Below are 14,254 nucleotides of genomic sequence, written 5' to 3' on the forward strand. Positions count from 1 at the left end.
CTCTCATACACATACACAGAGTGCATTAGGGTTGCTGTCATTTACAATACAACCCCATTGTCCCCGCCAAACAATGGCTACAAACAAACAATTGACATGGAAATGGAGAGATGTAGCTCATTAGCGGGCGCTGCTTGTTTTGTTAATGGATAAATGGGCGGCTTCAATAGGCCAGCCCTAAAACCCCTGCCTCAATATGGAGAAGGCTGATTAACAGGAAACCACAGGGAGGGAGAGCAGTGACAGAAAAATGCAGCTTCATTCTCCCCTGGGTCGTATGTGGCTGTGTTTGGGCGGGGGGGGCAAATTTAGGACTTTGTGTGTGTTTGTGCTTAAAGATTGAGTTGTTGGAAAGATGAGTTTATGTTAACTTCTGCTGCAGTGGCTTAAGTCATGAAGGCATTTTCATGTTTGTTAAATTCAGTCAGTATATTCTCTTATAACTTTTCCCATCTGTTTTCAGTGCCGTTCAGTTGCATTCACTCTTGTGTTTTTCTGGTATTTTGATCTACTTTTGGTCCCCTATTTTTCTGGAAATCACCCGCTGACATTCCTGTCATTTTAAATTACCTGTCCAGGATGTTTGTTTACTACTGCCTGGTTACTGTATGTAGTGATGGCCTGCCCAGTGAGGGTGCTGCTTGGTGGGGTCATCATCTGTTAAGTGCTTGCCAATTGACATCATCAAGGTTTTCGTGTGTGTGCGCGCATGCGTGTGTGTGTTATCAGGGGGATCAGATTGGATTGACCTGAAAATGGCATTTCTGCCATTGCTGTGATGGTGACAGCTCAATACTGTATCTGTCTAGAGCCAAGATGGTGCGTGTGCCTATCTCTGTGCTCCTAGCTCCATAACGCAGTGAAAGGTGTACATGCTTTTCATAACAAAACTTTTTTTATTATTTTTAAGACTTGTTTTGTTTACGTTTTAGGGCTTGGTGAAGTACCAGGTGTGTACAGATTATAGTTTCATGCATGATGATTTTTCAGATGCGCTCAAGTACCATCATGAGTGCTTTAGTCAGCAAGGAGTAAGAACAACAAGTAGGAAATTTACAAGTAGGAAAACATCACTGAACGCAGTGATTTCTTAAGCATAGGCAGTTTATTACACTAATAATTGCGCATTTATAAGGTTACACCATCATTGCTGGGTAATACTAGCTAGTTAGGGTCATTGAGGCTGAGCAGTCGCACATAAGTATAGACCAGTCGGTGACCTTCTGGCAACCTCTGGTTGCTAGGGAAAAATATATATTCTCAGTTTCATTGTCACAGGGTGAAAATGGCTGCAAAGCTAAACCTAAAACATCCTTGCGATTGATTTGGTTGCTAGCGGACTGCAGAATATATACTTTTCTCTAGCAACCATTGGTTACCGGGGGTCACTGACTGGTCTCTAGTCTACTGGTCGCCTGCGTGAATGGGGACTTCCCGCCACCATTTGCAACCAGTTGGGGCATACTTATTTTTCCCTCTGACTGGTGTTTGCCAGATGATTGCTGACTTGTCTCTAGGCCAAAGAGTGATACAATAATATCAGAATCATTTTTATTAGCCACGTTTGTATACACATAAAAGGAATTGGGCTACAATTATTTCTTTACTCTCAGTGTATGTAACAGAGTAGACGACAGACAATACTGACATCACCATATCAACATACAGTAACAACATGTATAGCATGTTCAGGTACAGAGTGCAAAGATTTTGGAGTAAGTTACCAATTTAAAAAAAGGATGGAGAAGTAGTTACTATATATACAGTGTGCATATGGCATGCTTTAATTCAGCGGGCTTATAAAGCCCTAAAACAATGATAGACCATTAAGCAAAGCAGTCATATATATCTAAATAACAGTTATAACATCAATACCTTCTTAAAATGATGCAATGATGTGGAAATAAATGCGTGATTTTTTTTTTTTCTTTTTGAATATGTATCTGTCCAAAAGTCCCTGAGAGTTTTTTTTTACTCATGTGTGCAGGAGCGGGATGCTGAGCGGCGAAGACAGCTGAGAGAACGAGCCAGGCAGCTGATAGCCGAGGCTCGATCCGGAGTCAAGATGTCCGACATGAGCCTGCTGGATCCATCAAGCAGTGGTAAAGGTGGCAAGGCGGGCACTGCTGGAGGTCAGCTCACACAGCAGCAACAAACATGAAGTCTTGATAGAGAGATCATTTCCATTCGCACTTTATTTATCCACATTAGCACACTTTCAGAGTTTTGTTAAAAGCATTTGTAATTAACTAACATTCACTAATGCTCATGGGCTGTAATACAAAAGAAATGTCACAGTAGCATGCTTTCGACATGCACTCACTTTCTTCATCCACACATGCTAAGACACACACATTTCCATTATGCTCTCTAAAGGGGTTCTACTTAATCCTCAGAGAAAAACAAAATGTCATTTGACAACAGCCGCGGGTCTAAAAAGCACCACCCTTATATTCAAACAAGCAGTTTGCCCTGCAAGTCCTCCCTCGTCTCGTTCACCCAGTAATTGTTAATCAACACAACGCATTGTGTGGCCAAATTATGCTCAAAACACCAGACACTTCTAATAACAGCTTGCAGAGGTAGCAAATGCTGCCCGTGTGCATTTCCCACTGCTTTCCATTTCCTTGAAATTGGGGTTATTATCGTAATGACCATTATCAGGCCTCCAGAGTCATTTGTTTATGATTCCTCAACATTACACCCCTCTTTCTGGTTATTCTCTTCAGGTGGATCAGAAAAGGGAAAGAGGAGACAGCTGAGGACAAAAAGTGAGAAGTGGAAAAGACAGTTAAACTAACTTGTGTAGTTGTGAAGAGGACAAAGAAAGACAAAGTGTTTGACTGATTAAAAGCAAAAGAAAAGTAGAGAATATTGAGCTTTTCTGATGAATTAAAAGGTTTATCAAAATGGTTACCAGTCAGTGGTTTATCGGCTAAGCATTGATGTTCTTGAGATGATTAGACAACAAAAGATAGGTCAGAGAAAATACCTAAAAGACTGAAAATGGCGATGCACTTCTTTTATGCTCAGAAAAGAAGAAATCAAAAACAAATAATCCCTTAACGAGGAGTAAACATTCAGCGACATGTCGGGCAGAAGAAGAGGAGACGGACAGTGAGGCAGAGGGCGGGTAGCACTTGATTTATTTGCTCTTTCAGCTTTTCTGAATTGGACTAATTGTTGATCTCATTAAAAATGGAGTTGGAGGAAAGAACGGAACAAGGGAACAGGAGGAGGAGGCGGTGGCGGCGAGGAGAAGAGAGAAATGCTGTGGGCTGTGATACACAAGGCCTGCCGAGCAGAACGGCTAATCCTAGCCCCTCTCTCTCTTCCTTCTCTCTCCCTCTCCTCCTTCAGCGCCATTGACAGTCCTTTAAGTGCAGCTCGGGCTGCCCGCAAAGAAACTTTCCAAACTCCATCACCATGGCCTCCCATTAATTAGGCCTCAGCCAGCCACGCAGGAAGGGCGCTTGCTAGCACGCTCCACATCGCAGCTAGCAAATTAGAAAAGGAAAAAAAAACACACACACACAAAATGCTGTTATGTTGACTCCCTCCTCTTCTTTCTTTGTTCTTGGTCTCTCCCCCACCAAGTAGTAAATAACGGAGGAGGGAGCTTGCAACACTGTGTACTGATTATATTGTTTTAATCCATGGTGGGTTATCCATGCAGTTCCATTTGAGTTTCTTCTAACATGCTTTTCTTGTTTTGTTCCTAATGTGGAGACACTGTTGTTTCTATTGAGCCCCTGTGCAAATTTAATAGAATATACACTCATGTTTTTGTGGTTTTTGTTCCCCCTTCGTCTTTTATCTGGAAAAAGAAAGGCGGGTAACAGATCCTTGAATTGGTGGAAATTAAACTGGGGTCTCATTTTCACTTTGTGTGTCAGATATTTTTGCGAGCAGGCACTAAGCCCACACAGATCGATGTACTCAGAGACCTTTCTTCTCTCTTTTGGAGTTTGCTGCATTTTCATGCCAATAAATAAACGTATTAACTAGTGTATCTGTGTAGATAGAAAGAAAATGTGCACAGAGCCCTAAAACTTTCCATGAGTTTTCTGCAAACAAAAGCTATCATAATATATTTACTGTTGTTTTGAGAGCACAATGTGGATGGAGATGGTTAACAACAGGATCCTAACACTTATTCTTATCACAGACTAATATTATCACAAACTAACCAAATGTCTCTCTCTGTACTCCTCCTTTATTCTATATTGTGTTCTCTTAACAACTTTCTATTTTCTAAACTTCATCGTTGCCCTTTTTTTCTTTACATCATCACCATCTCCTTTTTCTTCCTTCCTGCTCATTCTGCTCCTTACTTCATTTTTTGCCTCCTTTCTACTGTCCAACTCCATACCTACAGATGTTTTGGACGGAGTCAGACGTCATCATGAGGATGTTGGTGTTACTGGTGTAAGGGGTGAGGATGAGGGAGATGTGAGGGCCGAGGAGGAGCAGTTCCACTTCGGTGGTGATGATCATGCTGTTGATTCCGCTGCCACATCTGCATCTGCACTGCCTACTAACCTGCTGCCACTGGAGGCTCTTCCAACTACTTCCAGCACCCAGGGCCCCCTGGAGCTTACTAACCCCAGCTCTGAGCTAACCTTTTTGGGTAAAATAACTGGCTGACGCTGTGCCGTTTTGCATGACTCGCTGTCTTCTTTTATTTTTCTAACTAATTCATGACCTGCCTGGACATTCTTTAACATCCCTTTTAGTACCTAAATCCTCTTTGCCAATCGTTCACTCAAGTTACATTGAATTACACTGTCTTCAATTAATTACCATTTTAACCTAATATCTAACAGATAATGCATTTCCAAAGATACTTCATTTTTGATTTACCAGATAGTGAGAAGTTGTTATCCATCTTTTTGTAAATTTATCCATTAGATTTTGTGCCTGTAGCTCTCCAACATGATTTTAGGTCCCAAACATAGCTGAGAAGAATTTACTGCCCAAACCTAACCCAGAAGACTTTAGTGCATAAACCTAACCACTGGTTTATGCACTAGTTGTAACATTTATAACCAATGCGCTGGTTGAGCTATGCAGGTATTTAATTATTACCAGGCTGCTCATTCACTTATTTTTTCGTTTAGTCACTTGCCTGAGCCCAAGCTTTTCATCTTTTCAGTTCATTTCCACAAACTACTCTTCACGCACTCTAACTTAGTAGTTTGAAGCTGCCATACTGTCGGTGTAAAACTGTTGGGGTGTTTTTATGTTTTCTTTTATAATTAAAAAAAAAGTAATTAAAAACTCTGAAAACTGCTCCCTAGACATAAACAAAACAAAAAATATCTTCAGTAAAGCGTTTGCTCAAATCTTCAGAGGTAAACTAATTACTTTGTTTGTATTTCATTTACTTTATTTGCCTCTTTAATTTCCTGTCGATGTGAGATAGGTGAGAGTACAGTGAGGGGACCAGAAGAAACAGACATTAATAAAAAACAGACAAATGCGTCCTCAAGCTTTGAAGTTCAGTATCTCTGCACTATTTTTGTTTCACAGTTGTGTGTAAGGTTTTTTTTTTTTTTTTTTTTGCTGGTAGTAATTTTTATGTAGTCTTGAAAGCAATTGATTGTGGTGATTGTAACACTAAGTGGCTGATACCACTGTTTATTGTGTTAATATTTCCACTGAAAATGGGAAGTCAAGGTTATTCAGCCTACCTGCTCCATTGTGTATATGTGGTGTATTTGTACGTTTGCATTCAAAAGCATGTGCCTGTGCTTGGCATCTGTATACATGCATCCTCACACTTGTGTGTGTGTGTGTGTGTGTGTGTGTGTGTGTGTGTGTGTGTGTGTGTGTGTGTCACGGGGGGAGGTGACACATGAAACGGTCGCCCTCCTGTTCTTTCATCTTCTTCAGTGCAGTGCTCTGGCCTGGCAGGGGAGCTGTGGTTACCAGTCCCTGGAAAATAAAGCTGTTTGCAGCTACTGGCAAGCAGAGACAGAGAGGGAGGGAAGGAAAAGGTTAAAAAACAAAAAAAAAATGGGTGGAGGTAAAAGTAGGAAAGAAGTCAGATTTTTGAAGATCAAAATCACCTTCATTTATCTGTGAGCATAAGGGGTGGGATTAGACTACATGTACACTCAGAACCTGGGCGATAATGCAAACAGGATGTAAGACTTCCTACTCTTTCCACGTGTTTGTGTATACTGTATATGTTGTATTCTCACATATGTTTGTTGTGTATATATTCCTTATCTGTGGGTTTGCCTTAGTGTGTGGATGTTAGAGCTGACTAAGTCGCTTCTCTTTTTTGGTTTTTGTGTAAGTGTGACATTGATATAAATTGTAGAAATAACCCTCTTATTGCTTATCAGTTTGTCCCTTTCTTTCTCTTCAGGTACAAACAGTAAGCATGTGGATCTGAAGCTGAAGAAGCTGGTGGAGGTCAGCCCAAGAGGAGTCACTTCTCCTTCATCCCCGTCTTCCACCTCCTCCTCATCGTCACCCACCGCCTCCTCCTCTACCTCCCCGCTCAGCCCTGCAGAAGGACTGGAGGTACGCTGACCTCAGAGCACCTACTCTCTAGTTTTTTTACCTCTTTCCTTTCATCTCTCGTTCTGTTGTTGTGTGTTTGTGTGTGTGTGTGTGTGTGTGTGTGTGTGTGTGTGTGTGTGTGTCTCTTCCACCTTTCTCAGCACACCATCAAAGACTTAGTCCAATCAATTAGGTCCGATTGACCCCGCTTGTCAGCCGGCTGAGTCTTTGTAGACATCAGTCACCTAGACCACTTCATGTAAGACCATAGTTTATCCCCCTCTGTCCATTCGAGTCTGTTTCCACGAATCATGCACACACAGACAGACATCACAATGCTCTACATAACATGTAGCAGTCCCCTCTATTAAGCGTGACCTTTTCAGATAGTCATATATATATGTGTGTGTGTGTGTGTGTGTGTGTGTGTGTGTGTGTGTGTGTGTTCGTGCGTGTATAGGTTGGGAACAGGGGGTTGTTATGGCTACTTGCGTCTATAGCTTCTGATGTGAATATTGAGTCAACAACGCAGTCGGCCGGTTTGAACATCTGTTTAATTGATTTTGAATGTCAAGTAGAATAAGGTGAGTATGTGTGTGGCTGTCAGTACAAGCAAAACCCAGGGTGTCTTTGATCATCGATTCACATAAACACCCTCTTGTGTTCAAAGCCTAAAAGGCTTAGTCCTTTATGGCCAAAGGAGTGCGTATGCGTGCGTGTTACCGCTTGACCCTCAGAGAGGTAAAATTATCATTTGGTACATTCCTAACTCTTCTCATAGCACTTTACCCAAAAGTGTATTTACATACTCTATTCACATCTGATTTGAGCTCCATCACTATCAGTGCAGTGGGTCTGCTGTGGCGATCATTCTGGGGTATCAAATATGAAACCAGTTGGTCAGAACCAGCTTTCAGAAGGGTTTGGTTAGCATTGTTGTTATTGGTGTGTTGATGCAGTACCAGCATTGCTACACACAAATTAAAATGTAATGAAAGTTAAAAACGTTTTTAGATCTAGATAAGTTATTTGTTAAAAGGATATGAAATACTTTTGCTGATTAGTTATAAAAATGTAACACGTGAAGCATTTGTGCCTTTTAAATCTGTGAACTTGGTGAATCCGGTAACACTGAGACATTATGTGAAACCTAAAGTTTTTGGGCATCTGTTTCAAATTTTTTCAAAATTCACATCTACTCATTTACAAAAAAGCTGTGTGTCATAATTTGGGGGGGGGGGGTGTCGGTTATTTCTTTCTCACTTCACATGAGCTGAGTTTAAAATCTGTGGTTTAACTGCTGATTAACTTTTTCATTACAGTTTTACACAGGAGATTTACACACACCGTATTTAGGAGTTTTATGTTGTCACTGAGGCAGAAAGAGGTATTTTAGAGACTGTATCTTGAAATAGTGTTCTGTACAGTACATCAACAGGTGCTCAGGGTTTCTGCCTGAAAATTGGCTTTGATGGGTGGCGACTTGTATCGTTACACTCAGTGTATTGCTAACAATCTGCTAAGATGGTAAGTTTGAGACAAAATTTGTCCAAAATGCATCTCATGTCCCAGTTTACAGCTGCTAGAGAAAGAGACTGGATAATACAGGAAAAAAAATGATCTCTACAGTGGACATAAGTGGGCAGATATCAGCTGAACAGGTAAAACAGTGTTAACTTAGAGCATTTTCTTGGTTCTTCATTTATTTCTTACAAGGTGAAAGGCATGAGTAAGATGATAAGTTGCATTAGATTCTTGAATGTTGCCGCTTTTTATATAAAATAACAAAAGTCAGAGCAGCCCCGGTTTCTGGGCACTGGAAACCATGAGTGCTTGATTAGGTTACTGAATAGTACGAACAACTTAAAGATTGTTTATTTCAGGTGCAATTTCCAAAATTTCTAAACCATTTCTAAGCCTAACAGAGCCACACTGGCACTAATCTTTGTCATCTTCGAGAAGTTTTTAGGAATATATAATTTATGCAATTCTGCCATCTGTTGTAAAGATGGTACACAAGAATTTAGTAATACTGTTGCTCTATTTTTGTGCAGCTTTTATCATCTCCAGTTTTAACTTAAGTTTGGTGCAACTACTAAAGTAATAGTTTTACAGTAAATGTGTGCGAATGTGAATAATCATGTCTGTTCTCCCTCGTCAGCTGACTGGGTTCATTTTTTCTGTCCTTTGAAATATGGATAAATTGTCCCAAGAGGATCGGGTCTCCCAAAAGTCCTTCAGGCCTTTGGAACGACCTGCAGGAACGTCACACACGCACTCGTCCTCTCATTAGCGATTGTGTGTATGCGCAGCCTCGGCAGCGCACGATAAGGGCATGCAACGCTCAGCAGACTGCAACATTAGTCACGCAGCCCCATGCACACACATTCACAGACTCACATGCACCAAAAGCCCTGAATCACCACTGCCACAGCTTGCCACAGCTCAACACAGAGATGATAGCGGTGATAAGTGATGCAGAGGGGAGCGGCAGAAAGTAAAAATTACACCCCAATATCTGCTCGTCCCAAAGCGTAAAAAGGAGACAGAGGGGTAGCCAAGTGGGTATGCATTGTGGGTGGGTGTGTTTGTGGGGGTGTGTGTGGCTGAGAGAGAAATGTAAGACTATTCTTTTTCTCTCTTTTTTTGTCTTTTGGTTGAAATGCAGCTGCTGAACTTTAAGAGAGTGGCTGCTGTTTAACCTGTAGTTGTAGTCTAGTGAACAAGTCACAATTCACAACAGTTAAACAGTATGTAATAATTGGAGAGGCAGGCCCAGTGCCCTAATCAGTCTCCCCAGGGATTAGATTATTCTTTTGCTAAATAAACCATTCCCTCCACATATTGTTAGAGCTTCAGCTTTTACCACTCAGTGTGGTAAAATCTTTAAAAAAAAAACATCCTCATGAAAATATGACAAGGACAGGAGCATTAATCCAACAAATCTGTTGACATCCAATTATCAGTGATTGTTTCATTTTTCTTTAAACAAACAAATGAAATATTCATAAAATCACTAACTGGATGGACCTTTGTCTTTTATATGACCAATAGCACTAAGTTTTCAGCTGCTTTGCATCACGCTTTTGTATTTCTTGTTTGCTTAAACTATATTTCTAACACAATATGTTTAAGTCTGTAGATCTGCACGCTTGACATGATTGTCTGTATAAATGGATCTTGTCATCTTTATTTATGCGAATAATAACATTTTCATACATATATACAGAATACATAGAGAAAGCCAAAATGGATAGTAACTTAAAGTTTAAAAAAAAATGCACAAAGCGAAATGCATATTATGAAATAAATAAATGATTAGTAATAATCATCATCAGAGGAAGAGGAAATCACTTTAAAGTAAGCTTATAAAAATGTGTGTTAAATTATTTAAATCAGGGCTGTCAAACAGAAGGTCTAGGGGCCCCTGCCATGATTTTTGGACTTTTAACTATATTTTCATAAGTTTTACACTAATAAATGTCTCTCCCATGGCCATTCATAATGCACAAAAGTAATTAAGTAATATATATAAACTGTTAAATGACAGAAAGTTCCTGTTTTTTCACTGTCTACCATAGAATTTTCTTTTTGGGGGGCATTACATTAGGTCCACAAAAACCTGTCTTATCACAACTACAAGATGTTATGGATAATGAGCTACCAGCTAACTTGTCTATAATTTTGCACATGTATTACTTACTTTTTAAGATCAAAGTGACATGCTGACAAATTTCTTTGATTTACTACAGCAGCATTTCTCTGTCAGGTAGGAAAATGACATATTGTTGTAATTACACTAATTTTATATATATATATATATATATTAAGATATCTCCAGGATTAAATGTGCAGGTAAACTTCTTTACAATGACACATGGGGGAGCTTCACTTGTCTGGCTCACCCAAGATTAAAGTGGCAGATGATGTAATATAAGTTTCACATCCCTGATATAAAGGAAGTCACCGATTCTCTCAGCCTCATCTACTCAAACAAGTCAGACTGGGTGGCAAAGCACAGTGCCATTTAAGTTTAAGCTTAAAAACAATCAGTAAAATTTTAAAATCACTCAAACAGGAAGCTGATTTAGCAAAGCCAGGATTGGCGGGTGATTGTGATGCTTTGTGCTAAAACCAATAGGAAGCCACCTTATTTCTGTAACCAAGCCCAAGAAAGTATCAGGTAAACAGAGGGCAGATACATGCTGCTGTCTCTGTTTACTGCTGGGATTTAAGGACTAGAGTTACTCATCGTATTAACACTTTAAAGAGCATTTAAGAGAAAGAACAGCAAAATGAATTTCGAGGTGGGAAAAATACTGAAAAATTAGTATGAAAATATCATCGTGATCTCAAACGGCATCACGATTCGTCTCTGTAAAATAGTGGTCGCTCGTTTATCGCGGTAGTTACGTTCTAAAAATAACCCGCGATACGTGAAATCTGCCAGGTAGCCAACTTTATTTTTTACAATTATTATAGATGTTTTAAGGGTGTAAACCCCTCACTAAACACTTTATACACTTTTCTCAGACAGGCACGAACATTTTCACACTTTTCTCTCTTGTTTAAACACTCAAAGTTCAAACCTTTGCAGAAAAACAAAACACATTTTGGCAACATTAATTGGAAGATGTAGAACAGGAAATTCTCATAGTTTTGAAGACTGAGTTTAAGAAGCCTGTTGAGGATGTCAGCAAATGATTTGAGGGTACACAGTAAAAAAAAAACAACAAAAAAACATCAAGCACAATTATTTAACCTTTATTGAGTCGACTGTTACCTTTTTTACTTTTTGTTATTAGTTAGAACTAAAGACGTAAAATTGAAGCAAGATCCTCACCTTATATCATATATCATCTAATATCATACACTCTGGATGAACTACACATGCAGTGGTGCATTCTGTTTTTAATATATTTTTGGCCTTTTAAACCTTTACTTTGATAGGACAATGGAGAGGAGACAGATCAGAGGGAAGTAAACCCTTTGATAACTGTTCCTCGTTACTTCTCCCTCAATAAGTAATTTAACTTTAAGGTCATCCGATGGAGGCATTTGTGAGCCCAGAAATTCATTACATTTGTGTGTCATAGAAATGCTTTTTCCCAGGAAATGGTGTGGCATGGTTGTTTGTTTTTGTTTTCTTAACATTATAGACTTAGATTTTATTGTGAATGTCCATTCCTGAAGTATTTGCCGATTGACAAACGCGCTGTTTTCAGGGGTAGTTGGACAGTTTGTAGCACAGTTTTCTCACTGGTGATGATCTTTGTTTGCACTTCTAAACTACCAAGTATGGCATAAAGAGCAGGTGTAAATGTGGTGCCATAACGCCTTTAAACCGAAATGTGACTAAAAGCCATAATTAATGACATAAGAGCATTTTATAATATCTCTCATAGATAAAGGAAGCAGGAGCACTGATAAAGTTTTCCACTTTATCGTGTTTTTGTTTTTAAAATACCATGGCTGTGTAAGAGTTAAACATCCTTCTGGATCGCCTTGGTGTTGCCTTGATACGAGCGCTGTCCTCACATTTTAAAATGTTTAATTGGGCTTTTGTGTATAACACTTCATAAATAAATTTGCCTCAATTTGTCTTGACATAAGGTTTTTAAGTGGCTGGTGGAAGCTGACAGACTAATAGACAAAACAAAGTGAGAACAGACTAATTGCTGACATTGTTTTTGAAAGTCAATAATCTGAAGCTAAACTAACAACTCCCCGTCTACACGCCGTTTCCCACCCACACCCGTCTCTATTAGCCCTCCTCGCACTGCACACGCTGCTTGACTATCTCCCCCTGTTTCAAGCAGTGGAACATGTTTGCTCTAATTGTCGACTTTATTACACGTTTCGCCGTCTTATTAACGTTGCTGCGACGTCAATCTTAGCCCGAGTCGGTTTCTTTTCCACTCGGCTTGGCATATTTGGGGGGCTTGGTAATAAAGCATTTCTGCATGCTGTTTTTGATAGCGGGAGAAGCGAGCGTGTGCCTTTCTAACACATGTTCGCTTTGAAAACAATAGCGTTTTTTTGCATTTTGCATAATCTGAATATATTTTCTGGCTCGAGGTTTTGCTGAAAGTCAAGTTAATTGCCTCCTTTTTGTCTCTCTCATGAGTGAGGGAGTGAATGAATGAGTGTGTGCGCCTCTGTATGTGTGTGTGTGTGTGTATTTTCAGAGGGCTTCATGCAAACAAATCACAATGTAGCTAACATATCAACTTCTACCAGATTTATCTCATGGCCTGTCAGTTGGTGTGTTCACTTACAGTGCTGTAGTTTTGTGTGCATGTGTGTTTTTGATCACAATAATCACAGAGCCGCTCTGAAATCTTGAAACGACTGCCTAATAAAAGGTTGAGAGCATATCTAAGTGACTGGTAGAGTCTGACAGAATAATAGACGAGATTTGAAGAGGCAGCAGACTAATTGCTGCCATTGCCTGTAATTTAAAATTAAACAATCAGCTCTGTTTCTATGTGTGCTTTTGGTTTGTTTTAGCTTTTGTGCACCAGCTGTTATTGCAGTCTGAACTCTCTTTGCGCGTCTCTTTGAGCCGCATGTGTTTGTCAGTTGGGTTATCCATCTCTCCACATGTCTTGCCTTGTAAATAAAATCATCAGCTCACTAGGCTATGATTGCATTTCTTTCCTTACTTCACGGTTAGCTTTATTAATTGCATGATTTGTGTGTTGAAGCAGTTTTGACTGAAAATATGTCCCTTTGTTTACCTTGTTTGGCGATGCCATGAACTGCAAATTAAGAAATAGAAACAACCGTTGATGGTCTTTGTCTTCCTGAGTCAGTAGGCAATACTTGACCAAGCTAAACGCTGACTTTCCCGGTGTCTGACAGAATAATGCAGAGGAGTTGAGAGCTGAGAGGCTGCGCAGAGCCACGGAGAGGTTGCGAAACCCAGTTGTCTTCAACAAGGACTCTGCAGTCAGGAAAACACAGCTCAAGTCCTTCAGCCAGTATGTGGAGAGCAGACCAGGTGGGGGAACGTTACAGCACAAGCACACAAGCACACAAACACAATGTATGCACTGTTTACCCAAGGAGGTATGTTTGCATACGGAGACACTTGATTCACACACAGCAATTAACTGTTGAGGACGTCCACAGACATTTTGAGGAGCAGTAACTCGACTCCTCAAAAGACTACAAGGATTCACTTGTTCAGAGTAACGTTCGAAAGCAGGCTTGTTTATAGCTGTGGGGGTTTCTCAGTAACTATAAGATATTTTGATGCATAATGTAACTGAGTCATCTGTAAAATGTCAGAAAATATCTTATAAAGAAAGTATAGAAAGAAAGTATAAAGAAAGTAAGATGACTACTATATACAATATAATATGTAATACAGATAATACTCAATTCAGCTCAAATGACTGACTAAGAGGAAGATTTGAGGCTTTTCTAAGCAGGTTACATACACCTGTCATGATGTGTTCACACCAATCATGAAGATCCATGTAGCTGTGTTGTTGTTTTTTTTGTAAACCCACAAATACTGGATCACTGGATTATTTTGACCAGTGACTCATGTAAAGCTAAAAATATAAAGACTGAAATGACATTAGGTGGATTTCTCACCTGTTAGTGTATGTAACTTCATTGTTCCAGAGATGAAAAGACAGAAGTCTGTTCCTGAGGATCAGAAGAAGGCTGAGGAGGACAGAGGTTCACCCATAGAGGTTGATGTTCGCAGACCGTTTGAAGAGGAGGTTTG

At 39.8% G+C, this 14,254-nt stretch overlaps 1 protein-coding gene across 6 annotated transcripts in view; it reads left to right on the forward strand.

The window, feature by feature from the left end:
• The window catches only part of ehbp1 (EH domain binding protein 1), a 163,230-nt gene that overhangs the window by 110,403 nt on the left and 38,573 nt on the right, over nt 1–14,254 (forward strand). For 4 of the 6 annotated variants that reach the window (XM_085477106.1, XM_085477108.1, XM_085477109.1 and 1 more), the window contains 5 exons: nt 1,988–2,132; nt 4,379–4,630; nt 6,377–6,534; nt 13,378–13,516; nt 14,149–14,249. In XM_085477106.1, the coding sequence (XP_085333232.1) occupies nt 1,988–2,132; nt 4,379–4,630; nt 6,377–6,534; nt 13,378–13,516; nt 14,149–14,249 (795 nt within the window). The remainder of the gene's footprint in view (nt 1–1,987; nt 2,133–4,378; nt 4,631–6,376; nt 6,535–13,377; nt 13,517–14,148; nt 14,250–14,254) is intronic. The other 2 variants (XM_085477110.1, XM_085477111.1) reach the window with 2 other exon arrangements.

This window comes from Copadichromis virginalis, linkage group LG13 (assembly GCF_057382275.1).
Source record: "Copadichromis virginalis isolate Kocher_CV1m ecotype Utaka linkage group LG13, C_Virginalis_male_GT1.1, whole genome shotgun sequence".
Classification (NCBI taxonomy): domain Eukaryota; kingdom Metazoa; phylum Chordata; class Actinopteri; order Cichliformes; family Cichlidae; genus Copadichromis; species Copadichromis virginalis.